The sequence below is a fragment of the Nerophis lumbriciformis genome, linkage group LG22 (genome assembly GCF_033978685.3).
Source record: "Nerophis lumbriciformis linkage group LG22, RoL_Nlum_v2.1, whole genome shotgun sequence".
In the NCBI taxonomy this organism is placed as follows: Eukaryota; Metazoa; Chordata; class Actinopteri; order Syngnathiformes; family Syngnathidae; genus Nerophis; species Nerophis lumbriciformis.
In genome coordinates, this window is record NC_084569.2 from 41,817,167 (window position 1) to 41,844,629 (window position 27,463).

The window sequence follows — 27,463 nt, forward strand, 5'->3', positions numbered from 1 at the left end:
ATCCCCGGGTTGGGGAGGAGATCTTGCCCCAAGTGGAGGAGTACAAGTACCTCGGAGTCTTGTTCACGAGTGGGGGAAGAGTGGATCGTGAGATCGACAGGCGGATCGGTGCGGCGTCTTCAGTAATGCGGACGCTGTATCGATCCGTTGTGGTGAAGAAGGAGCTGAGCCGGAAGGCAAAGCTCTCGATTTACCGGTCGATCTACGTTCCCATCCTCACCTATGGTCATGAGCTTTGGGTCATGACCGAAAGGACAAGATCACGGGTACAAGCGGCCGAAATGAGTTTGAGTGGCGGGGCTCTCCCTTAGAGATAGGGTGAGAAGCTATGCCATCCGGGAGGAGCTCAAAGTAAAGCCGCTGCTCCTCCACATGGAGAGGAGCCAGATGAGGTGGTTCGGGCATCTGGTCAGGATGCCACCCCAACGCCTCCCTAGGAAGGTGTTTCGGGCACGTCCGACCGGTAGGAGGCCACGGGGAAGACCCAGGACACGCTGGGAAGACTATGTCTCCCGGCTGGCCTGGGAACGCCTCGGGATCCCCCGGGAGGAGCTGGACCAAGTGGCTGGGGAGAGGGAAGTCTGGGTTTCCCTGCTTAGGCTGCTGCCCCCGCGACCCGACCTCGGATAAGCGGAAGAAGATGGATGGATGGATGGATGGGCTTCACTACACACGTAGGAGGATACAATAGCTCACCACCGTCACAATGTAAACAAATGCCATGGGTGGATCTACACCTGACATCCACCGTAATGATACCAAGTACAAGAGCGCATCTAGTCAATACTACTATGATTACATCGATACATTTTATCATCACAAAATATTTTTTCTTTTAAATTCATATAATATTTATAAAGTCAGTAAATACGTCCCTGGACACATGAGGACTTTGAATATGACCAATGTATGATCCTGTAACTACTTGGTATCGGATCCATACCTAAATGTGTGGTATTAACAGAAGTGTAGATAGAACATGTTAAAACAGAAAATAAACAGATATTAACAGTAAATGAACAAGTAGATTAATAATACATTTTTGCAGTTAGTCCCTTTCTCAAAGAAAAATGCCCTATACTTATAAATTAAATAATAATAAACCGTGCAAATCGCAAAAAGGATGAACGTTTCTTCAGAGTTCCTCGAGAGGTAATCAAGAAGGGCGAAATAGTGCGAGATTTAATTAAAGACAAGGAGAAAAGTGGCACACACTCCAGTCCAAAGGAGCAGAGTGGAAGAACACACAGGTTTGCAGTGATCCTGTCGTTAAATGTTTGTTTGATATATTTATCATTTTAATTGTATTTCCCATTTAAGTATTATCACGATAATATTTGTATTTGATCTTGTTTCTGAGTTTTTCAAACACATTTCTGCTGCGAAAGTTTCGTGAACTACCAACTCGGCGAGTCAAAATAAAAGTAATCAAATGTGAGTCAAATCTAAAAGAGCTAAGTTTTTACCATAGTTAGCAATTGTGAAAGAATCTTTCAGCACGTACACAATGTTGACATCTATAGTTATATTTTGATAAACAATCATAAATGAATCTTTCAGCACGTACACAATGTTGACATCTATAGTTATATTTTGATAAACAATCAAATTATTCTTTCAGCACGTACACAATGTTGACATCTATAGTTATATTTTCATTAACATTCATAAATGAATCTTTCAGCACATACACAATGTTGACGTGTATAGTTATATTTTGATAAACAATCATAAATGAATCTTTCAGCACGTACACAATGTTGACATCTATAGTTATATTTTGATAAACAATCATAAATGAATCTTTCAGCGCGTACACAATTTTGACATATATAGTTATATTTTGATAAACAATCATAAATGAATATTTCAGCACGTACACAATGTTGACATCTATAGTTATATTTTGATAAACAATCATAAATGAATCTTTCAGTGCGTACACAATGTTGACATCTATAGTTATATTTTGATAAACAATCATAAATGAATCTTTCAGCGCATACACAATGTTGACATATATAAACTAGTTATATTTTGATAAACAATCATAAATAAATCTTTCAGCACATACACAATGTTGACATCTATAGTTATATTTTGATAAACAATCATAAATGAATCTTTCAGCACGTACACAATGTTGACATCTATAGTTATATTTTGATAAACAATCATAAATGAATCTTTCAGCGCGTACACAATTTTGACATATATAGTTATATTTTGATAAACAATCATAAATGAATCTTTCAGCGCGTACACAATTTTGACATATATATAGTTATATTTTGATAAACAATCATAAATAAATCTTTCAGCACGTACACAATGTTGACATGTATAGTTATATTTTCATAAACAATCATAAATTAATCTTTCACCGCATACACAATGTTGACATCTATAGTTATATTTTGATGAACAATCATAAATGAATCTTTCAGCACGTACACAATGTTGACATCTATAGTTATATTTTGATAAACAATCATAAATGAATCTTTCAGCACGTACACAATGTTGACATCTATACCGGTAGTTATATTTTGATAAACAATCATAAATGAATATTTCAGCACATACACAATGTTGACATCTATAGTTATATTTTGATAAACAATCATAAATGAATATTTCAGCACGTACACAATGTTGACATCTATAGTTATATTTTGATGAACAATCATAAATGAATCTTTCAGCACGTACACAATGTTGACATCTATAGTTATATTTTGATAAACAATCATAAATGAATATTTCAGCACGTACACAATGTTGGCATCTATAGTTATATTTTGATAAACAATCATAAATGAATCTTTCAGCGCGTACACAATTTTGACATATATACTTATATTTTGGTAAACAATCATAAATGAATCTTTCAGCACATACACAATGTTGACATATATAAACTAGTTATATTTTGATAAACAATCATAAATGAATCTTTCAGCACATACACAATGTTGACATGTATAGTTATATTTTGATAAACAATCATAAATGAATCTTTCAGCGCGTACACAATTTTGACATATATACTTATATTTTGGTAAACAATCATAAATGAATCTTTCAGCACATACACAATGTTGACATATATAAACTAGTTATATTTTGATAAACAATCATAAATGAATCTTTCAGCACATACACAATGTTGACATGTATAGTTATATTTTGATAAACAATCATAAATGAATCTTTCAGCGCGTACACAATGTTGACATCTATAGTTATATTTTGATAAACAATCATAAATGAATCTTTCAGCACGTACACAATGTTGACATATATAAACTAGTTATATTTTGATAAACAATCATAAATAAATCTTTCAGCACATACACAATGTTGACATGTACAGTTATATTTTGATAAACAATCATAAATGAATCTTTCACCGCATACACAATGTTGACATCTATAGTTATATTTTGATAAACAATCATAAATGAATCTTTCACCGCATACACAATGTTGACATCTATAGTTATATTTTGATAAAAAATCATAAATTAATCTTTCAGCGCGTACACAATGTGGACGATCTATAGTTATATTTTGATAAACAATCATAAATGAATCTTTCAGCACATACACAATGTTGACATCTATAGTTATATTTTGATAAAGGCGGGAAAAACAACAAGGCAACAAACAAGGCTTTATATGATTGAAATAATTAAATCAATAGTCTATTCAATTTGAATGTCACAAAATTCCATAAAAACAAAGACATAGGGGTTTTTTCGAACAAAAATGTGCATGTTTTCCAATTTTTTACGTATCGGTTTGGGTGCCGTTCAAGCACCTGTACCGTGTTTAAAGTAACGATTCGGTACTAGAAGCTGTTAAAATGTAAACGATACCCATCTCTAATCATGACTCAAGTATCGTCATACGTATCGTATTGTGACGTTCCTGCCAATACCCATCCCTAAGGTGGACACAAAAAGTACACTTGAATAATTCAAACCTACCCAAAAGTGGAACCTTTCTTCAGTATTGAGGGCGGCTGAGCCCCTGGTAGAGGGATGTCCTGGATGTGGATGTTGGAGGGTGCATGAGGCATATCGGGTAAGGGAATACTGTCCACCTCAACAGATTCTGCATTCTGGGGGAAAAAGGAAAATAAGTTAACTATATGATTGTTGGGTAAAATAACACTTACAGCCAATACAAATATAAGATTTGCATTTGTCATGTGCAGATATTTCATTTAATGGTACAGCCGTCAAAATGAAGAAGACATACAAACCTTGACTGAATCAAAATAGAGCGCCAGCTGACCCCGCTTAGACTCGTAGTCCAGTTCAAGCTTGCGCAGATCCTTGTAGGTTTCAGGATTCTCTCTCTCATACAGGCGGACAATACGTTCAAACGTCTCACGTAGTTTCTTCCTCTTGTCCCTCAGCACCTTCTCATTCAGCAAGGGCTGCTGGACCGGGTTGAACTCTGTTGTCAAGGCAACAGGATACTTTTCATTTCTTACGTCCATGGCAGTATACAGATCAGGGAACGTTCACAAGTACACAATAAATATTTAGTGTGTATAAAGTCCTTGAAAAATTATTTGTGTTAAGATTAGACAGTTTTATTGATAAGCATCACTTGCTAAGTGAACACCAATACGGTTTTCGACCAAACAGGTCCACTTCCATGGCAGTGATGGAACTAGTTGAGGAGGTAACCACTGCAATTGATAAGAGGGAGTTTGTTGTTGGCGTTTTTATTGACCTGAGCAAGGCCTTTGACACCATCGATCACACATTACTTTTAAACAAAATGCAGAGGTATGGTTTTAGAGGTCTTGCTCATGATTGGTTGAAAAGTTATCTTGGTGGTAGAGAACAGTATGTGCATATGAACAATGTAGATTCAGATAAAAAGATTATAACACATGGAGTGCCCCAAGGTTCTGTACTGGGACCAAAATTGTTTTTATTGTATATTAATGATATCTGCAAAATCTTTAAAAAACTCAATTGTATTCTCTTTGCTGACGATACAAGTCTGCACTGTTCTGGGCAAGACCTTGGCCAACTCTTAGAGACTGTAGAGAGCGAACTCCACATACTAAAGCAATGGTTTGATGCCAATAAACTGTCAATCAACCTAAATAAAACAAAATATATAATTTTTGGAAATAGGAAAAATAACATACAGTGTCATATAAGAATTGATGATATGGAGATAGAAAGGGTGTATTCAACAACATTTTTGGGAATCTATATAGATGATAAATTAAATTGGAAACTGTACATAAATATACCGTATTTTCCGCACTATTAGCCGCACCTAAAAACCACAAATTTACTCAAAAGCTGACAGTGCGGCTTATAACCCGGTGCGCTTTATATATGGATTAATATTAAGATTCATTTTCATAAAGTTTCGGTCTCCTGGATCGGGGCATCCCTAACAAGTACCGGTACACAATAAATATTTAGTGTGTATTCCAACTGTGACGGACGAAGGTACAATTTTCGCTCAAAGAAGGATAAAAACAACTGAAATATTCTTGATTGCTAAAACAAAGTACCGGTAGATGCGGGAAATATCGCTTAAAGGGAGACGTGAAACTGCTAAAGGAAAATACCAAAAAAAGAGAAAAAGGCACCAAAATAGGAGCGCAAGACAAGAAGTAAAACACTACACACAGGAAAACAGCAAAACACTCCAAATAAGTCAGTGTGTGATGTGACAGGTGGTGACAGTACACCTACTTTGAGACAAGAGCTATAGTGATGCATGCTTGGTTATGCTTTAAAGTCATATCCAACAATTGCGACAACGACTTTTTCTTGTCAACCGAGTTCGTTTTTTAATGATTTCTGCTGGTGGTGTGCCTCCACATTTTTTCAACGCAAAAAATGTGCCTTGGCTCAAAAAAGGTTGAAAAACACTGACTTAGATCCATGTTGACGTCTGTGTCTCCTCTACTTAACAGCAATAAAAAGATAAGAACCCCCCTAAACATATTACACTATATACAGGTAAAAGCCAGTAAATCAGAATATTTTGAAAAACTTGATTTATTTCAGTAATTGCATTCAAAAGGTGTAACTTGTACATTATATTTATTCATTGCACACAGACTGATGCATTCAAATGTTTATTTCATTTAATTTTGATGATTTGAAGTGGCAACAAATGAAAATCCAAAATTCCGTGTGTCACAAAATTAGAATATTACTTAAGGCTAATACAAAAAAGGGATTTTTAGAAATGTTGGCCAACTGAAAAGTATGAAAATGAAAAATATGAGCATGTACAATACTCAATACTTGGTTGGAGCTCCTTTTGCCTCAATTACTGCGTTAATGCGGCGTGGCATGGAGTCGATGAGTTTCTGGCACTGCTCAGGTGTTATGAGAGCCCAGGTTGCTCTGATAGTGGCCTTCAACTCTTCTGCGTTTTTGGGTCTGGCATTCTGCATCTTCCTTTTCACAATACCCCACAGATTTTCTATGGGGCTAAGGTCAGGGGAGTTGGCGGGCCAATTTAGAACAGAAATACCATGTTCCGTAAACCAGGCACGGGTAGATTTTGTGCTGTGTGCAGGCGCAAAGTCCTGTTGGAACTTGAAATCTCCATCTCCATAGAGCAGGTCAGCAGCAGGAAGCATGAAGTGCTCTAAAACTTGCTGGTAGACGGCTGCGTTGACCCTGGATCTCAGGAAACAGAGTGGACCGACACCAGCAGATGACATGGCACCCCAAACCATCACCCAACCATGCAAATTTTGCATTTCCTTTGGAAATCGAGGTCCCAGAGTCTGGAGGAAAACAGGAGAGGCACAGGATCCACGTTGCCTGAAGTCTAGTGTAAAGTTTCCACCATCAGTGATGGTTTGGGGTGCCATGTCATCTGCTGGTGTCGGTCCACTCTGTTTCCTGAGATCCAGGGTCAACACAGCCGTCTACCAGCAAGTTTTAGAACACTTCATGCTTCCTGCTGCTGACCTGCTCTATGGAGATGGAGATTTCAAGTTCCAACAGGACTTGGCGCCTGCACACAGCGCAAAATCTACCCGTGCCTGGTTTACGGAACATGGTATTTCTGTTCTAAATTGGCCCGCCAACTCCCCTGACCTTAGCCCCATAGAAAATCTGTGGGGTATTGTGAAAAGGAAGATGCAGAATGCCAGACCCAAAAACGCAGAAGAGTTGAAGGCCACTATCAGAGCAACCTGGGCTCTCATAACACCTGAGCAGTGCCAGAAACTCATCGACTCCATGCCACGCCGCATTAACGCAGTAATTGAGGCAAAAGGAGCTCCAACCAAGTATTGAGTATTGTACATGCTCATATTTTTCATTTTCATACTTTTTCAGTTGGCCAACATTTCTAAAAATCCCTTTTTTGTATTAGCCTTAAGTAATATTCTAATTTTGTGACACACGGAATTTTGGATTTTCAATTGTTGCCACTTCAAATCATCAAAATGAAATGAAATAAACATTTGAATGCATCAGTCTGTGTGCAATGAATAAATATAATGTACAAGTTACACCTTTTGAATGCAATTACTGAAATAAATCAAGTTTTTCAAAATATTCTAATTTACTGGCTTTTACCTGTATATCCATTTAATCATTATATTATTTTTGTTCACACGTAAAAAAAAGGATAATTTTTAAGGGGTGACTGCTTTTATTTTGCTGCAGCGGGCTGCCACAATCAAGTACGTATAGGGGAAACCCTGACATACATTCAGTGATAGCTAACATTGGCAGCTAAATCTCCATTATTAGCTGACAACACACAAAGCTAGTGTGTGTGTGTGTGTGTGCGTGTGTGTGTGTGTGTGTGTGTGTGAGTTAGAATCTTTAGTTGGTGCTCTCTCTGGGCAGCCGCGCAAAGGTTGCAAATGAACGGCCCAGTCCAGCGCGAGTACACTCTTACATCAGAATAATAGAAATGAAGAAATCCGTCTTCTCACCCATTTCATCCAATTTCTCCATGTCTCGGATGATCTGCCTGGGGTCTTTCATCTTGAGAACAGCGGCTCTCACCATCATCCTTTGCTTTTTATTCTGGACAGACAATTTGATCATTGTGAGCAAAGGGGATCACGGAATATCATTGGCAGAGCAAATGACTGGAAATTGCACAGAAAATGATGAATATACCTTTTTTAACTCCCTTTTCCTGGCTTCTTTTCCTGCAAGGTAAGTTGAGTAAAAAACAAACATGCATTATTTTTCCATCCTGGCCATGATAACAATGGTATAATTTGCATACATTGTATAGATTGACCAGGGGTGTCCAAAGTGTGGCCCCTTAAAAAATAGTATTAAAAAATAAAACATAAAAAAGTGGAATAAAAGACCAAACAAGTAAAATGTAATGAGGAAAATGTGGAATGTTGACTCTAATAACGCACAGCCGTCATGTAGGCTGTTTATTCTTTAAAACTGTCATTGCTCAAAAAATAACTATGACTCAAAATTAATGTTATGAATTATTGACCTTTTCAAGGCTCCAATTACTTCACATCAAATATTCCACTTTTAAATGTTTTTTGGACAAAATATTGCATATTTTGTGTGTTTGCCTAAACTAAGTTGATTTTTTTTTAAAAGGCATGAAACAAAGAAACAAAAAAATGATTTAAAAAAAACTTTAATTGACTGATAGATCTGAAGTTTATCTCGAGACTTAAAGTACAAAAACAAAATGTCTGACTTATTTAATTAACACTCTTATAAATTGTGCCTTTTTTGATCCCCAAGAGTTTTAGTGAGATTTTTTTCAACGCATTGTTCAAAATAATTATAATGAATCAATGGTGCTATGAATTATTGACCTATTTAAGTCTCCAAATTTTAGTTGTGTTTTTGCCATATAAAAACAAAGTGTTCTTAGACAAGAAGAGCACAAAACAAACAAACAAAAACAACATTAAAAAAAACAACCTATAATCGACGGATGGATGTGAATTTGATCTAGAGACTCAGGTGTTAAACGTTTTTTAAAGTTTGATTTATTTACATTTGATGTCCTTTGGGCTCCCCAATCATTTTAGTGGTATTTATTTTTAGCACATTTCTCAAAAAAATAATGAATTAAAATCAATGGTGTTAAGAATTATTGACTTATTTAAGGCTCCAAATTTTGGGGGGAAATTTGGCCGATTTTGTGTTTTTTGCCATATAGAAAGAAAGTGTTCTTTGACAAAAAAACAACAAAATCTTGATAAAAAAATAAATACCTATAGTCGACAGATGGATCTGAAGTTGATCTAGAGACTTAAGTGTTGAAAGTTTAAAAAAATTAAGTACGACTTATTTTTAACACTTTTATGAGTGGGCCCTTTTTGATCCCCAACTATTTTAGTGGTATGTAGTTTTTTCAAACACATTGCTCAAAAAAACAATCAATTCAAATCAGAGGTGTTATGAATTATTGACCTATTTTGTGTTGTTGCCATAAAACAGAGTTTTGCTACAAAAAAGGCATACAACATAAAACATTTTTGTTCACTTTTATATCTACAGATAGACCCAAAATGGATCTAGAGATTAAAGCGTTGAGTAATAATGTCATTCATACATAAAATATTGATATATACATGACTCTTTTTATTTTTACTGGAAAACTTTCCGGATCCCTGGGACCAAACTTGAAAGGACCCCTATAGGTTTAAAAACAAATCTATATATTGTATTGGTTTTGAAAATGGAAAAAAAAGACAAAAATGGCCCCAGCATGTTTAAATTGTTGAGAGTTTTGACAGCCCTGACATAGACTGTGGTGACAGGTACTAACTGGCCTGACATAGACTGTGGTGACAGGTACTAACTGGCCTGACATAGACTGTGGTGACAGGTACTAACTGGCCTGACATAGACTGTGGTGACAGGTACTAACTGGCCTGACATAGACTGTGGTGACAGGTACTAACTGGCCTGACATAGACTGTGGTGACAGGTACTAACTGGCCTGACATAGACTGTGGTGACAGGTACAGTACTTACTGGCCTGACATAGACTGTGGTGACAGGTACTAACTGGCCTGACATAGACTGTGGTGACAGGTACTAACTGGCCTGACATAGACTGTGGTGACAGGTACAGTACTTACTGGCCTGACATAGACTGTGGTGACAGGTACAGTACTTACTGGCCTGACATAGACTGTGGTGACAGGTACAGTACTAACTGGCCTGACATAGACTGTGGTGACAGGTACTTACTGGCCTGACATAGACTGTGGTGACAGGTACTGACTGGCCTGACATAGACTGTGGTGACAGGTACAGTACTTACTGGCCTGACATAGACTGTGGTGACAGGTACAGTACTTACTGGCCTGACATAGACTGTGGTGACAGGTACTAACTGGCCTGACATAGACTGTGGTGACAGGTACTTACTGGCCTGACATAGACTGTGGTGACAGGTACTGACTGGCCTGACATAGACTGTGGTGACAGGTACTAACTGGCCTGACATAGACTGTGGTGACAGGTACTAACTGGCCTGACATAGACTGTGGTGACAGGTACAGTACTTACTGGCCTGACATAGACTGTGGTGACAGGTACTAACTGGCCTGACATAGACTGTGGTGACAGGTACTAACTGGCCTGACATAGACTGTGGTGACAGGTACAGTACTTACTGGCCTGACATAGACTGTGGTGACAGGTACAGTACTTACTGGCCTGACATAGACTGTGGTGACAGGTACAGTACTAACTGGCCTGACATAGACTGTGGTGACAGGTACTTACTGGCCTGACATAGACTGTGGTGACAGGTACTGACTGGCCTGACATAGACTGTGGTGACAGGTACTAACTGGCCTGACATAGATTGTGGTGACAGGTACTAACTGGCCTGACATAGACTGTGGTGACAGGTACTAACTGGCCTGACATAGACTGTGGTGACAGGTACAGTACTTACTGGCCTGACATAGACTGTGGTGACAGGTACTTACTGGCCTGATCCGTGGGATTCATGAACTTGCCACTCTTGGTGGAGGAGGTTGAACGTCGCCCCATGATCACCTTGTGTTCCTTTTACCTGCAAAACATCACATTCCATGCGTTAACTGTGCAAACATCAATAAGATGCAGACATGCATACATACATACATACATACATACAGACATACATACATACATACATACATGAATAAGATGCAGACAACATGTTTACACACATACATACATGCATACATACATGACTAAGATGCAGACATGTTTACATACATACATACATGAATAAGATGCAGACAACATGTTTACAATACATACATACAGTACATACATACATACATACAGACATGAATAAGATGCAGACAACATGTTTACTTACATACATACATACATACATACATACATGAATACGATGCAGACAACATGTTTACATACATACATACATGACTAAGATGCAGACATGTTTACATACATACATACATACATACATGAATAAGATGCAGACATGTTTACATACATACATACATACATACATGAATAAGATGCAGACATGTTTACATACATACATACATGAATAAGATGCAGACATGTTTACATACATACATGAATAAGATGCAGACAACATGTATACATACATGCATACATACATGACTAAGAGGCAGACATGTTTACATACATACATACCTACATACATACATGAATAAGATGCCGACATGTTTACTCGAGTCATACCAAAGACTATAAAAATGGGACCCATTGCCTCCCTACTTGGCACTCAGTATCAAGGGTTGGAATTGGGGGTTAAATCACCAAAAATGATTCCCGGGCGCGGCCACTGCTGCTGCCCACTGCTCCCCTCACCTCCCAGGGGGTGATCAAGGGTGATGGGTCAAATGCAGAGAATCATTTCGCCACACCTAGTGTGTGTGTGACAATCATTGGTACTTTAACTTTTAACTTTAACTTGACATACATGAATAAGATGCAGACAACATGTTTACATACATGCATACATACATGAATAAGATGCAGACATGTTTACATACATACATACATACATACATACATGACTAAGATGCAGACATGTTTACATACATACATACATGAATAAGATGCCGACATGTTTACATACATGAATAAGATGCAGACAACATGTTTACATACATGCATACATACATGAATAAGATGCAGACATGTTTACATACATACATACATACATACATGCATAAGATGCAGACATGTTTACATACATACATGCATAAGATGCAGACATGTTTACATACATACATGAATAAGATGCAGACATGTTTACATACATACATGCATAAGATGCAGACATGTTTACATACATACATGAATAAGATGCAGACATGTTTACATACATACATACATACATGAATAAGATGCAGACATGTTTACATACATACATACATACATGAATAAGATGCAGACATGTTTACATACATACATACATGAATAAGATGCAGACATGTTTACATACATACATGAATAAGATGCAGACATGTTTACATAAATACATGAATAAGATGCATACATGTTTACATACATACATACATACATGCATAAGATGCAGACATGTTTACATACATACATGAATAAGATGCAGACATGTTTACATACATACATACATACATGAATAAGATGCAGACATGTTTACATACATACATGCATAAGATGCAGACATGTTTACATACATACATGAATAAGATGCAGACATGTTTACATACATACATACATACATACATACATAAGATGCAGACATGTTTACATACATACATAAATAAGATGCAGACATGTTTACATACATACATACATGAATAAGATGCAGACATGTTTACATACATACATACATGAATAAGATGCAGACATGTTTACATACATACATACATGCATGCATAAGATGCAGACATGTTTACATACATACATACATACATGCATAAGATGCAGACATGTTTACATACATACATACATGAATAAGATGCAGACATGTTTACATACATACATACATACACACATGCATAAGATGCAGACAACATTTTTACTTACATACATACATACATACATACATGAATAAGATGCAGACAACATGTTTACTTACATACATACATGAATAAATAAGATGCAGACATCATGTTTATGTTTCATATATATCGCTAAATAATTAGTTGTGTATACATTTAACATTTGAATGGGCATTAGCACAACTCTTGCCATTTAACACACTTTACTGTCAACCAGAGAAAGATGTCAAGCAAATTGTCCAAAAATAATAACTTACTCCGCAAAAACCTTTTGTTTTCCCATAAGTTTAATGAGCAGACAGTCAAATAATGATGAAGTTTAATGAGCAGACAGTCAGATAATGATGAAGTTTAATGAGCAGACAGAAATGCTAACATTAGCCTTGTAGCCGCGTTAGCTTCCACAACACAGGATACAAAAAAACGCCACTTTACCTTATAAAGAGGAAATACGTAGCGGATAAACACCCTCCTGTCACAGATGTAGTTGTCGAGGGTCACTTGCAGTAGTGTACTTTAGGGATGAAAGAGAAAGTAAAAGCAGCCATGATGAAGTAGACGCGAGGACTTTTAGTTAGCCGCTAGCCATGTTAGCAGCCTCGCTGGGCGGAAGTGGTTCCTCTGACGTCATCAAAAGAAGACGACAGTGGTGTGCTCGCTTTTGTGTTCCCACGTGAAACAACAACTATTGTGAGAAGAAGCCCAGATGGCGCCGTGAATAGTCTTACTGTTGGTTGCAGCAGCTAAAAAAGAATATAAACCTGCGAAAACGGCTCGTGTATGATTGAAAATAAACTTAATCGTTTCCCTAGAGTCTTTAGTTCATTTTCTTTTTCATTTGGTTGGACTTTGACGGCTGTTCCTTTGAACTAGGTTGTTCAAATTAATAGTGCTCACAAAGTATTCATTAAGTACCACCATGATGACATCATTACAATACAGTAGTGTAGTAGACCTAAGTATTCATCAAGTACCACCATAATGACAACATTAAATACAGTAGTGTAGTAGACCTAAGTATTCATCAAGTACCACCATAATGACAACATTAAATACAGTAGTGTAGTAGACCTAAGTATTCATTAAGTACCACCATAATGACAACATTAAAATACAGTAGTGTAGTAGACCTAAGTATTCATTAAGTACCACCATAATGACAACATTAAATACAGTAGTGTAGTAGACCTAAGTATTCATTAAGTACCACCATAATGACAACATTAAATACAGTAGTGTAGTAGACCTAAGTATTCATTAAGTACCACCATAATGACAACATTAAATACAGTAGTGTAGTAGACCTAAGTATTCATTAAGTACCACCATAATGACAACATTAAATACAGTAGTGTAGTAGACCTAAGTATTCATTAAGTACCACCATAATGACAACATTAAATACAGTAGTGTAGTAGACCTAAGTATTCATTAAGTACCACCATAATGACAACATTAAATACAGTAGTGTAGTAGACCTAAGTATTCATTAAGTACCACCATAATGACAACATTAAAATAGAGTAGCGTAGTAGGCTTAAGTATTAATTAAAAAAATGCATGGGTTTTATTTAACAAGTATATGTAATATTTTGGCCACTTTAACAATGCACAAACATCAACAATGATACTGTTTGAGAATGACTGATCTAAAGAAAAAAAACACTTTTATAAGTCGGGCCCTTTTGGATCATCAATCATTTTAGTGGGACGTTGGAAAAAAACATCTTAATTGCTCAAAAAGCTAAATTGATTAAAAGGAATGTTGTGACCTATTTAAGGCTCTAATTACTTGACGTCAAATATTCTATTTAGACATTTTTTGGGGGGAAATATTGCATATTTTGTGTTTTTGCCGTAAAATAACCGGGTTTTGACAAAAAAGAGCATACATAAAACATGAAAAAAAAAAAATCAAATAATGTATGACTTAATTTTAATATTTTTATGACTGAGACCAGAACCAAAATCTAAGGGAGCCCTCAAGATGAAAAAAGAAATCTATGTATTTTGAAAATGGCCCCCGCATGGTTGGCTTTTTCAGTGTGTGGCCCTCAGTGAACACACAATATGAAAATAATACTCTTAATAATAAATAAAATAATAAATGATAATAAAATAATAATAATAATAATAATAATAAAATAATAATAATAAAATAATACTTTTTCAGTGTGTGGCCCTCAGTGAACACACAATATGAAAATAATACTCTTTATAATAAATAAAATAATAAATAATAATAAAATAATAATAATAATAATAATAATAATAATAATAATAATAATAATAATAATAATAAAATAATACTTTTTCAGTGTGTGGCCCTCAGTGAACACACAATATGAAAATAATACTCTTTATAATAAATAAAATAATAAATAATAAAATAATAATAATAATAATAATAATAATAATAAAATAATACTTTTTCAGTGTGTGGCCCTCAGTGAGCACACAATATGAAAATAATACTCTTTATAATAAATAAAATAATAAATAATAATAAAATAATAATAATAACAATAATAATAATAATAATAAAATAATACTTTTTCAGTGTGTGGCCCTCAGTGAACACACAATATGAAAATAATACTCTTTATAATAAATAAAATAAATAATAATAAAATAATAATAATAATAATAATAATAATAATAATAATAATAATAATAAAATAATACTTTTTCAGTGTGTGGCCCTCAGTGAACACACAATATGAAAATAATACTCTTTATAATAAATAAAATAATAAATAATAATAAAATAATAATAATAATAATAATAATAATAATAAAATAATACTTTTTCAGTGTGTGGCCCTCAGTGAACACACAATATGAAAATAATACTAATTTAAATCCACATTCATTACAGTTCTCATGACATCAATTTGTTTCTTTGTCAGCCTTCAGTGTGTACAAGCACACCATTTATGTCCATGATGAATTTGCCAAACAAAATAGTATAAAACTCTCGACATTAAAATGTAATATTGATGACAATTGCAACATGCGCGAAAAGGAGTCGGAAGAAGCAGAGCCTATTTATGGACTTCATGACATACTCCACGATGTTTAAAACATTTTTGTATTTACATTTATGTCCTGTCACCATGGCAACACAGAGTTGCATCATGCGGAGCCAACAGCAGAGGGAGACATTAGACTGAGGAGTCAACATAACACCGTCCTGAAAACAAGTACACAAATCCAGCATTACTCCCTCATCTAAATGTATATACAACTTCTTTTTTAGGTTGTAATGGAATGGTCTAGAACAGGGGTCGGCAACCCGCGGCTCTAGAGCCGCATGTGGCTCTTTAGCGCCGCCCTAGTGGCTCTCTGGAGCTTTTTCAAAAATGTATGAAAAATGGAAAAAGTTGAGGGGAAAAAAGAATATTTTTTGTTTTAATATGGTTTCTGTAGGAGGACAAACATGACACAAACCTCCCTAATTGTTACAAAGCACACTGTTTATATTAAACATGCTTCACTGATTCATGTATTTGGCGAGCGCCGTTTTGTCCTACTAATTTTGGCAGTCCTTGAACTCACCTTAGTTTGTTTACATGTATATCTTTCTGCGACTTTCTAGGACGTGTTTTATGCCACTTCTTTCTCTGTCTCATTTTGTCCACCAAACTTTTAACGTTGTGCATGAATGCACAAAGGTGAGTTTTGTTGATGTTATTGACTTGTGTGGAGTGCTAATCAGACATATTTGGTCACTGCATGACTGCAAGCTAATCGATGCTAACATGCTATTTAGTAGTGATGGGTTGATGAGGCGTCATGAAGCGTTTCGACACATTGCAAAACTGTATTGATACTGTGTCGATACTGTGTCACTAAATACTGACATCTGCTGGACATTAAAAATCCCTACAGGCAACCTATGGACCGACTCAACTGACACTGATTTGATGCCCTAGTACAGGGGTCACCAACCTTTTTGAAACCAAAAACTACTTCTTGGGTACTGATTAATGCGAAGGGCTACCAGTTTGATACACACTTAAATAAATAAATGTATTGTCATTTGTAAGTTACACGTAAGTGTGATTCAAACAAGAATAGCTAAATAAATACATTTATATATATAAAAAAAAAAGGGTATTTCTGTCTGTCATTCCGTTGTACATTTTTTTTTTCCTTTTACGGAAGGTTTTTTCTAGAGAATAAATGATGAAAAAAACACTTAATTGAACGGTTTAAAAGAGGAGAAAACACGAAAAAAAATCAAATCAAATTTTGAAACATAGTTTATCTTTAATTTCGACTCTTTAAAATTCAAAATTCAAAAAGAAGAGAAAAACTAGCTAATTTGAATCTTTTTGAAAAAATTAAAAAAAATAATTTATGGAACATCATTAGTAATTTTTCCTGATTAAGATACATTTTAGAATTTTGATGACATGTTTTAAATTGGTTAAAATCCAATCTGCACTTTGTCAGAATATTTAACAAATTGGACCAAGCTATATTTCTAACAAAGACAAATCAGTATTTCTTCTAGATTTTCCAGAAGAAATTTTTTAAAAGAAATTCAAAATACTTTGAAATTAGATTTAAATTTGATTCTACAGATTTTCTAGATTTGCCAGCATAATTTTTTTGAATTTTAATCATAGTAAGTTTGAAGAAATATTTCACAAATATTCGTCGTCGAAAAAACAGAAGCTAAAATATTTATTATTCTTTACAATGAAAAAAAAAAATGTTTTACTTGAACATTGATTTAAATTGTCAGGAAAGAAGAGGAAGACATTTAAAAGGTAAAAAGGTATATGTGTTTAAAAATCCTAAAATCATTTTTAAGGTTGTATTTTTTCTCTAAAATTGTATTTCTAAAAGTAATAAGAAGCAAAGTAAAAAAAAAAAAAAAGAATTTATTTAAACAAGGGAAGACCAAGTCTTTAAAATATTTTCATGGATTTTTAAATTCTATTTGAGTTTTGTCTCTTTTAGAATTAAAAATGTCGAGCAAAGCGAGACCAGCTTGCTAGTAAATAAATAAAATATAAAAAATAGAGGCAGCTCACTGGTAAGTGCTGCTCTTTGAGCTATTTTTAGAACAGGCGAGCGGGCGACTGATCTGGTCCTTACGGGCTACCTGGTGACCGCGGGCACCACGTTGGTGACCCCTGCCCTAGTATATACAATAATATAAACCAAGTCATTTAGGATTATTTCATATCTTCATTTAAATAAAAATATATTTTCATCTTTTTTAGATACAGTCAATAAATAATGTGAACATGTATCATAACATGGAAATCTAAGAGAACGTGTTGTGGATGATTGTGGACCGGGAATTTATTTTATTTTATTTTTTTACACATTTTTATAAAAAAAAGAAAAAAAAAGTTTTTCCGACGTATTACATTTTAGACGATTTCTCTTCTTAGTTATTATTTCTCGGGCTGTAGAAAAGAGCCGCTCACAGGGCACAGAGGAGGCGACACAGTTGGCGTATCGGTCACGTGACCAAAACAGCTCATGATCGGTCACGTGACTTTCTAAAAGCGGTACGCGCACCGACACAGGGTTTCGCTCTATGAGCTCGACGCATGCGCCGATGCATCGGTGTTGCCGGACCCATCACTACTATTTAGGCTAGCTATATGTACATATTGCATCATTATGCCTCATTTGTAGCTATATTTGAGCTCATTTAGTTTCCTTTAAGTCCTCTTAATTCAATTTATATCTCATGACACACTATCTGTATGTAATATGGCTTTTAATTTTTTGCGGCTCCAAACAGATTTGTTTTTGTATTTTTGGTCCAATAAGGCTCTTTCAACATTTTGGGTTGCCGACCCCTGTGCTAGAAAAAATAAAAAACACAGGGTATTATTTGCATTAGACATACTTCAAAGTTAACTCGTAAGCAAAACAACTGAAGTTTATATTAGGAAAAAATGACCTCAAAAAGCACATGATTGCAAAAACAAATACTGTATTGATGTTTTACTCGATTTATACCACACAGACCTGAAACTAGACCCTAGTTAGCAGCAAAAGTACCGAGCTAAAACCCCGGGCTTTTGTTCGCATTATGTTCCGCCACATTTACTCTCGCTCAGGCCCGGCCCTAATCAATCTGGCGCCCTAGGCAAGATTTTAGGTGCCCCCCCCCCCCCCCCCCCCCCCCCCCCCCACATCGGCAGTGAAGTGTATATACTCACAAGAACCCGAATAGCTTTGTCTTTGACCTTTTTTTTTTACTTACAACTATGCCTAATATATAAAGGGGTGGAAAAGTGACTATTACCTGCAGGGAAAACATTAGCTAACCAGAAGGCAATAATTTAAACAAAAAACACCCGCTTAAAAGATCTAATACAAATGTCCCTGAGGAATGTAAGGTGGGAGTACTGTAATTACCTAACGTTACATTATTATTTTCCATAACAATTTAGCCCCCTCCACAATATTAACCCGACGTTAAAACAGAACTAGCTATTTATTGATTAGCAATTGCCGAATCATGTGACATTAGCTTAATGCTAAAAAGCCAGGTTACTATCACATTCTGTAACAGACAAATAATTTCATGTAGGCTAACGTTACCTACCTGCTACCTCTGTCTTTTTCTCGTTTCTACTCCTCTTCTTTTCTCTTTTTTCTTCCCTGGGCACCTGACAGTTTTGGCCGTTTTGACATCTTGTGTTGATTTTTTGATGTGGTGACGTCCAAAAAGAGTCATGATACGGGAAGGGAGGGGGCGCACCGTGCGGGGGGAGGAGGGGGGGCGTAATGTTGTAACAAATAATATTTCTATTAAATAGGCTTTACTTTGCATTTTAATTAACGTGAGATTATTTTTTGTATTTAGAAATAATAGTAACAACTTTTTTTTTTTTTTTTTCCTCCAACATTTGTGGCACTGGCGTGGCGCCCCCTGATGGACGGCGCCCTTAGCATTTGCCTATACGGCCTATGCCACGGGCCGGCCCTGCTCTCGCTACACGAAGATCATTTGTGAACTTTTGCGAGCAATCCAGAGTGGTCATTTCTGTTGGTAAATAAGAGATTATCATCACACCTCAACATCTCTAACATGTAAATGCTGCCCCTTTGCTAGGTCGGCATTGCAAATGTAAACATGTTCTTAACCGCCCGACCACCGGACGAATAAAAGTTAGATAAATATATTAAAACATGTAAAGTAGGAAGTAAATGTTCATATGCTAGATTACCCAGAAGGCTTAGCGCCGTCTGTAGTGTCCAAAGTTTCTGTAGCGTTCAGTAAAATCAAAAGCTGCGAGAGCCACTTTGGTACAAAACCAGTGAAGTAAATGGTAAATAAAAAGAGAATACAACAAATCCTTTTCAACTTATATTCAATTGAATAGACTGCAAAGACAAGATATTTCATGTTCACACTGACAAACTTGTTATTTTTTGCAAATAATCATGAACTTAGAATTTAATGGCAGCAACATATTGCAAAAAAGGCATTTTTACCAGTGTGTTACATGGCCTTTCCTTTTAACAACACTCAGTAAAGGTTTGGGAACTGAGGAGACACATTTTTGAAGTGGAATTCTTTCCCATTCTTGCTTGATGTACAGCTTAAGTTGTTCAACAGTCTCCCTTCTCATATTTTAGCCTTCACACATTTTCAATGTCTGGACTACAGGCAGGCCAGTCTAGTACCCGCACTCTTTTACTATGAAGCCACGCTGTTGTAACACGTGGCTTGGCAATGTCTTGCTGAAATAAGCAGGGGCGTCCATGATAACGTTGCTTGGATGGCAAAATATGTTGCTCCAAAAGCTGTACGTACCTTTCAGCATTAATGGTGCCTTCACAGATGTGTAAGTCATACTTGCCAACCATGAGACCTCCAATTTCGGGAGGTGGGGGATGGGGGGGCTTGTTTGGGGTGGGGCGGGGGCGTGGCTAAGAGGGGAGGAGTATATTTACAGCTAGAATTCACCAAGTCAAGAATTTCATATATATATACTGTATATACATATAAGAAATACTTGACTTTCAGTGAATTCTAGCTCTATATACATACAGGTAAAAGCCAGTAAATTAGAATATTTTGAAAAACTTGATTTATTTCAGTAATTGCATTCAAAAGGTGTAACTTGTACATTATATTTATTCATTGCACACAGACTGATGCATTCAAATGTTTATTTCATTTAATTTTGATGATTTGAAGTGGCAACAAATGAAAATCCAAAATTCCGTGTGTCACAAAATTAGAATATTACTTAAGGCTAATACAAAAAAGGGATTTTTAGAAATGTTGGCCAACTGAAAAGTATGAAATGAAAAATATGAGCATGTACAATACTCAATACTTGGTTGGAGCTCCTTTTGCCTCAATTACTGCGTTAATGCGGCGTGGCATGGAGTCGATGAGTTTCTGGCACTGCTCAGGTGTTATGAGAGCCCAGGTTGCTCTGATAGTGGCCTTCAACTCTTCTGCGTTTTTGGGTCTGGCATTCTGCATCTTCCTTTTCACAATACCCCACAGATTTTCTATGGGGCTAAGGTCAGGGGAGTTGGCGGGCCAATTTAGAACAGAAATACCATGGTCCGTAAACCAGGCACGGGTAGATTTTGCGCTGTGTGCAGGCGCCAAGTCCTGTTGGAACTTGAAATCTCCATCTCCATAGAGCAGGTCAGCAGCAGGAAGCATGAAGTGCTCTAAAACTTGCTGGTAGACGGCTGCGTTGACCCTGGATCTCAGGAAACAGAGTGGACCGACACCAGCAGATGACATGGCACCCCAAACCATCACCCAACCATGCAAATTTTGCATTTCCTTTGGAAATCGAGGTTCCAGAGTCTGGAGGAAGACAGGAGAGGCACAGGATCCACGTTGCCTGAAGTCTAGTGTAAAGTTTCCACCATCAGTGATGGTTTGGGGTGCCATGTCATCTGCTGGTGTCGGTCCACTCTGAAATCCCTAAATTCCTTGTTGAGAAATGTTGTTCTTATACAATTTGCTCAGGCATTTGTTGACAAAGTGGTGACCCTCGCCCCGTCCTTGTTTGTGAAAGACTGAGCATTTCATGGAAGCTGCTTTTATACCCAATCATGGCACCCACCTGTTCCCAATTAGCCTGTTCACCTGTGGGATGTTCCAAATAAGTCTTTGATGAGCATTCCTCAACTTCCTCACTCTTTTTTGCCACTTTTGCCAGCTTTTTGGAAACATGTTGCAGGCATCAGATTCCAAATGAGCTAATATTTGCAAAAAAGAAGAAAGTTTGTCAGTGTGAACATGAAATATCTTGTCTTTGCAGTCTATTCAATTGAATATAAGTTGAAAAGGATTTGTTGTATTCTCTTTTTATTTACACAACGTGACAACTTGACTAGTTTGGGGTTTGTGTACGTGTTGTAGAATATTGGTTGGGGATATGACCAAATTTCAATGTTCAAATCAACAACACAACCTGACATTGATTAAAGGTTGTTTCAATGTTGTATTTGTGTTGTTCACCATCAGGACCTAACTGACTTCAATGTCAGACTTTTACTGAGTAACAGAAATGTTTTGGCCCTATGGTTAAGACAGCGTTTCTCAAAGTGTGGGGCGCGCCCCACTGGTGGGGAATAGAGACATGACAGGTGGGGCGCGAGGAACGGGAGGAAATTTCACTTTGAATTTTTTTTTTTTATTAATATATTCTTAGATTATTTTTTTTTTACTATGCTTTCATTTTCTATACACACTGTAAATCACTTTGTGATTCTGTCTATGAAATCCGCTATATACATAAATGGAAATTACCGGTACTTATTTTTACTGTAGGCTTTCAATTTCTCGGTAGAAGCGAAAGTTTGACAGACATAGCAACAGTAACTAATGGGGGCGGGGCTAAGCGGAACAAACTTTCGCGCGGATGGGTAGCAGGCTAATGTGTGGACCACAATTACACAAATATATACATTTGTGACTCGCACCTCAAAGGTCGTCGAGCCAGAGCCAGCGCCTGCAGAGTAACAAAAATGTGACGGGCACACACTGTGTCATTCACCGGGAAGCACTCGCGTCAAGGCAGCTCAGCCCCGAACTCAATGAGGTTTTAACAGATGTTGTGAGCGCGGTCAATTTGATCAAAACACGACCACTGAAAGTGCGACTGTTCTCTGCACTGTGTGAGGAAATGGGAGCTGATCATACAGCCGTGCTGTTTCACAGTGAAGCAAGGTGGCTCTCCTGGGGGAAAGTGCTGTCACTTGCCCTGTCTTGCCAAATGCATAGCTCCTCCTTTTTTTTTTGCAAAGATTGCAAAGTGGCACTTTTATTGTATTTATTATTGAACTTGATGCAAGTTATTTGATTTATTATTGAACTTGATGCAAGTTATAACACTTTTTTAAAATTATTTATTATTGCATGGCGCAGTGGAAGAGTGGCCGTGCGCAACCCGAGGGTCCCTGGTTCAATCCCCACCTAGTACCAACCTCGTCATGTCCGTTGTGTCCTGAGCAAGACACTTCACCCTTGCTCCTGATGGGTGCTGGTTAGCGCCTTGCATGGCAGCTCCCTCCATCAGTGTGTGAATGTGTGTGTGAATGGGTAAATGTGGAAGTAGTGTCAAAGCGCTTTGAGTACCTTGAAGGTAGAAAAGCGCTATACAAGTACAACCCATTTATCATTTATAAGTTATAACACTTTTGTTTTATTTATTATTGAACTTGATGCAAGTTATTTGATTTATGATTGAACTTGATGCAAGTTATAACCCTTTTTTTGATTTATTATTGAACGTGATGCAAGTTATAACACTTTTTTTGATTTATTATTGAACTTGATGCAAGTTATAACACTTTTTTTGATTTATTATTGAACTTGATGCAAGTTATAACACTTTTTTTGATTTATTATTGAATTTGATGCAAGTTATAACACTTTTTTTGATTTATTATTGAACGTGATGCAAGTTATAACACTTTTTTTGATTTATTATTAAATGTGATGCAAGTTATAACACTTTTTTTGATTTATTATTGAACTTGATGCAAGTTATAACAGTTTTTTTGATTTATTATTGAACGTGATGCAAGTTATAACACTTTTTTTATTTTTTTATTATTGAACTTGATGCAAGTTATAACACTTTTGTTTTATTTATTATTGAACTTGATGGAAGTTATTTTATTTATTATTGAACTTGATGTTATTTTATGTTATTGAGTTTGAATGTATACAACCTGATGTTCAATAAATTTGAAAATGTTAAAGCTTGGCATTAGCGCTCTGTTGGGGCGATGGGGGCAGGTGGGGCTTGAAAACTCCCCCTTGTCCAAAGTGGGGGATGACAAAAAAAGTTTGAGAACCACTGGGTTAAGAAGCTCTGATTCAAAGTGCTTGGTGAGTTGGAAGTGTTTCTTGCGTAGCACACGCTGTTTATTCATCAGACAAATGACTGGACACACACTGGAGTGATTTGATCATGTTTTACTGCCAGGTCACACTAGTCTACAGGCTTACAGAGGACACAGACCCGTACAGAAGGCTGAGGGTCTGCACGGACTAAGTTCACACGCCGGTGTTGTTCTTCTCACTCTGCTCTGAAGTTTAGTACACCGCTGGTTTTTGCATGCGTTTGGAAGGGTTTTTTTTTTGTTTCTTAGCCTAGGAAAAAGGGGCTTGAGTCCAAATAAGAAGGCGGTATAAAAAGGGATCTAGTAAGGAACGGGGCCGTAGTAGGTGTTGTAGGCGGCGACCACTCCGGATGTGCCCATCATGCGCCCGCAGCCTGTGTCCGACTCACACACCTCACGCAGGCTGGACAAAGACAAAGACAAAGTCAGGTCATAAAGATGCAGAATAAAGATGGACTCTCTTTCTCACCTCTCCACCTGGGCCACAGACAGCTCGCGGGGGGCGGCCCTGGGCGGCACCACGGCGGCGGCCTGTCTGCGGTCCACAAAGACGCCTGCACATTGAGAAGAGACACGGGATTTCAACACATCACCACTGATTATAGCAGGCCTGGGCAATTATTTTGACTCGGGGGGCCACATTTAGAGAAAAAAATGGTGTCTGGGGGCCGGTATATCTATTTTTAGGAACACTACCGTATTTTCCGCACCATAAGCCGCCCTGGGTTATAAGCCGCGCCTTCAATGAACGGCATATTTCAAAACTTTGTCCACCTATAAGCCGCCCCGTGTTATAAGCCGCATCTAACTGCGCTAAAGGAATGTCAAAAAAACAGTCAGATAGGTCAGTCAAACTTTAATAATATATTAAAAACCAGCGTGATGTGGGCGCGCATGGAGTCGTATATCAACATGGACGGAGCTGCGTGGAAAAAAGCCACCCGGCCTCTTCGCGTAAACTTACCTTAACCACTCGCTCATCTTTTCTTCATCCATCCCTTCGAGTTAGCTTTTATGATGACGCCGGCTGGAAAGGTCTCTTTTGGCAAGGTCTTCCTTTTGAATATCACCATTGGTGGAAGTTTCTGGCCATTAGCATGGCAAGCTAGAACCACAGTGAAGGATGACTTCTCATTCCCTGTGGTGCGAATATTCACCGTACGTGCTCCCGTTGTATCCACAGTGCGGTTCACAGGAATATCAAAAGTCAGTGGAACCTCGTCCATGTTGATAATGTTCTCTGGCCGGATCTTTTTTTCAGCTATCTTGTTTTTACAATATGCACGGAAAGTAGCCAGCTTTTCTTGAAAGTCTTTAGGCAGTTGCTGTGAAATAGTAGTCCGTGTGCGGATGGAGAGATTGCGTCTTTTCATGAACCGGAAACCTGTCGCCATTTTGTGGTCTTTACAGATGTAAACACACAAAGGAAATGAAACGTAATATCCGCGCGCTTCTTCTTCTTCTTCTACACGGGCGGGTGGTTGCTTACAGTAGAAGAAGAAGCGCTTCCTGTTCTATGGGGGCGGGTGCTTACCTTGGCGGTTGCTTGCGTAGAAGAAGAAGCACTTCCTCTTCTACGGGGAAAAAAGATGGCGGCTGTTTACCGTAGTTGCGAGACCGAAACTTTATGAAAATGAATCTTAATATTAATCCATATATAAAGCGCACCGGGTTATAAGCCGCACTGTCAGCTTTTGAGTAAATTTGTGGTTTTTAGGTGCGGCTAATAGTGCGGAAAATACGGTAATACAAAACCTCACAATAATGTCTGATTGAATGCTAAAAACGTTATGACAGACCGCCTTGAAAAACGTAATGGAATTTTGCATTTTTCTATGAAGGATAAAACACTGAATATTGACAAAATATGAATGTCACACCATATTTTACAATCAAGTGAAACGCAACAAAAATGCAACAAACAGTGAAATATGAACGCAAAGGGTACAAAATAAACCCACCTACAATCTGATACATCACTAAGCTTTAGAACTTTGCTGTGAAAATCTCCTTCCGCGTCTGTGGAAACGCTTCCCGCCCACACTGCTTGGTGCCTCGTCTGAGCTGCTTTGACTTAGATTACCATAGTTACTATTTAGATGCCTATATTAACTCATTAGATTACCATAGAAACTCATTAGATGACCATAGTAACTCATTAGATGACCATAGTAACTAATTAGATGACCATAGTAACTAAATAGATGACCATAGTAACTCATTAGATGACCATAGTAACTCATTAGATGACCATAGTAACTCATTAGATGACCATAGTAACTAATTAGATGACCATAGTAACTAATTAGATGATCATAGTAACTAATTATATGGTGCGGAAAATACGATACAAATGTCGTAGAGACATGAAACCTCTATGTAGGTCTCACTTAGACCTACATTTCATATATTGACAACCCCCAGCAAAAATCAACAGGAAGTTTGCAATTCCCCCTTCAAAACAAAAGTTTTGTAAAAACCGGTCACCTTTTTTCAAACATTATCTCCTCTAAGCGCGTTTGTCCTGTCGGCTTCAAACTAGCACAGGAGAGAGATTGAACCCTTCTGATTAAAAGTTGACCAAAGAGTTTTAATTACTGCTCCGGTTTGGATTTTATGTGCCGTCAAAGTCGGTCCCGTCCATTGCTTTAATTTTAAATTGCCTTTCAAATGTCTATTCTTGCTGTTGGCTTTTATCAAATACATTTCCCCCAAAAATGCGACTTACACTTATATATGTTTTTTTCCTTCTTTATTATGCATTTTCGGCCGGTGCGACTTATAGTCCAAAAAATACGGTATTAGGGTTGCTGGAAAAAAATTGCTTGACATCCAAAACGCAATTCTAATACATTCCGATTCTAAATCAATTCATTTTTTTTTTTAAATCAATAATAAAAAAACAAACAAACAAAAAGAAAAAAAAGTTTCGGTTATTTTCGCATCCAAGAGGAAATTTTGCATCCTGTAACTTGTTTTGAAAAAGTTTGACAAGGATTTATTACAATTTCCATGCCAAATAAAATATAAAAATTGAAACTGAATCTGAACGGAATAGAATCGAGTCACATACTCACGACTAAATAG

The 27,463-nt window shown here is 36.9% G+C and overlaps 2 protein-coding genes across 3 annotated transcripts in view; both read right to left on the reverse strand.

Moving 5' to 3' along the window:
• Nucleotides 1-13,663, reverse strand: part of wbp11 (WW domain binding protein 11) — a 28,716-nt gene extending 15,053 nt beyond the window's left edge. The window contains exons 1-6 of the mRNA XM_072915721.1: nt 13,442-13,663; nt 10,964-11,049; nt 8,148-8,179; nt 7,958-8,051; nt 4,271-4,467; nt 3,993-4,126 (exon numbers count right to left, since the gene is read on the reverse strand). Of these exons, the coding sequence (XP_072771822.1) occupies nt 3,993-4,126; nt 4,271-4,467; nt 7,958-8,051; nt 8,148-8,179; nt 10,964-11,027 (521 nt within the window). The 5' untranslated portion in view covers nt 11,028-11,049; nt 13,442-13,663. The remainder of the gene's footprint in view (nt 1-3,992; nt 4,127-4,270; nt 4,468-7,957; nt 8,052-8,147; nt 8,180-10,963; nt 11,050-13,441) is intronic.
• A 10,797-nt stretch (nt 13,664-24,460) lies between these two features.
• The window catches only part of bglap (bone gamma-carboxyglutamate (gla) protein), a 108,648-nt gene continuing 105,645 nt past the window's right edge, over nt 24,461-27,463 (reverse strand). For both annotated transcript variants that reach the window (XM_072915724.1, XM_072915725.1), the window contains 2 exons: nt 24,846-24,930; nt 24,461-24,779 (listed from right to left, as the gene is read on the reverse strand). In XM_072915724.1, the coding sequence (XP_072771825.1) occupies nt 24,677-24,779; nt 24,846-24,930 (188 nt within the window). In that variant the 3' untranslated portion in view covers nt 24,461-24,676. The remainder of the gene's footprint in view (nt 24,780-24,845; nt 24,931-27,463) is intronic.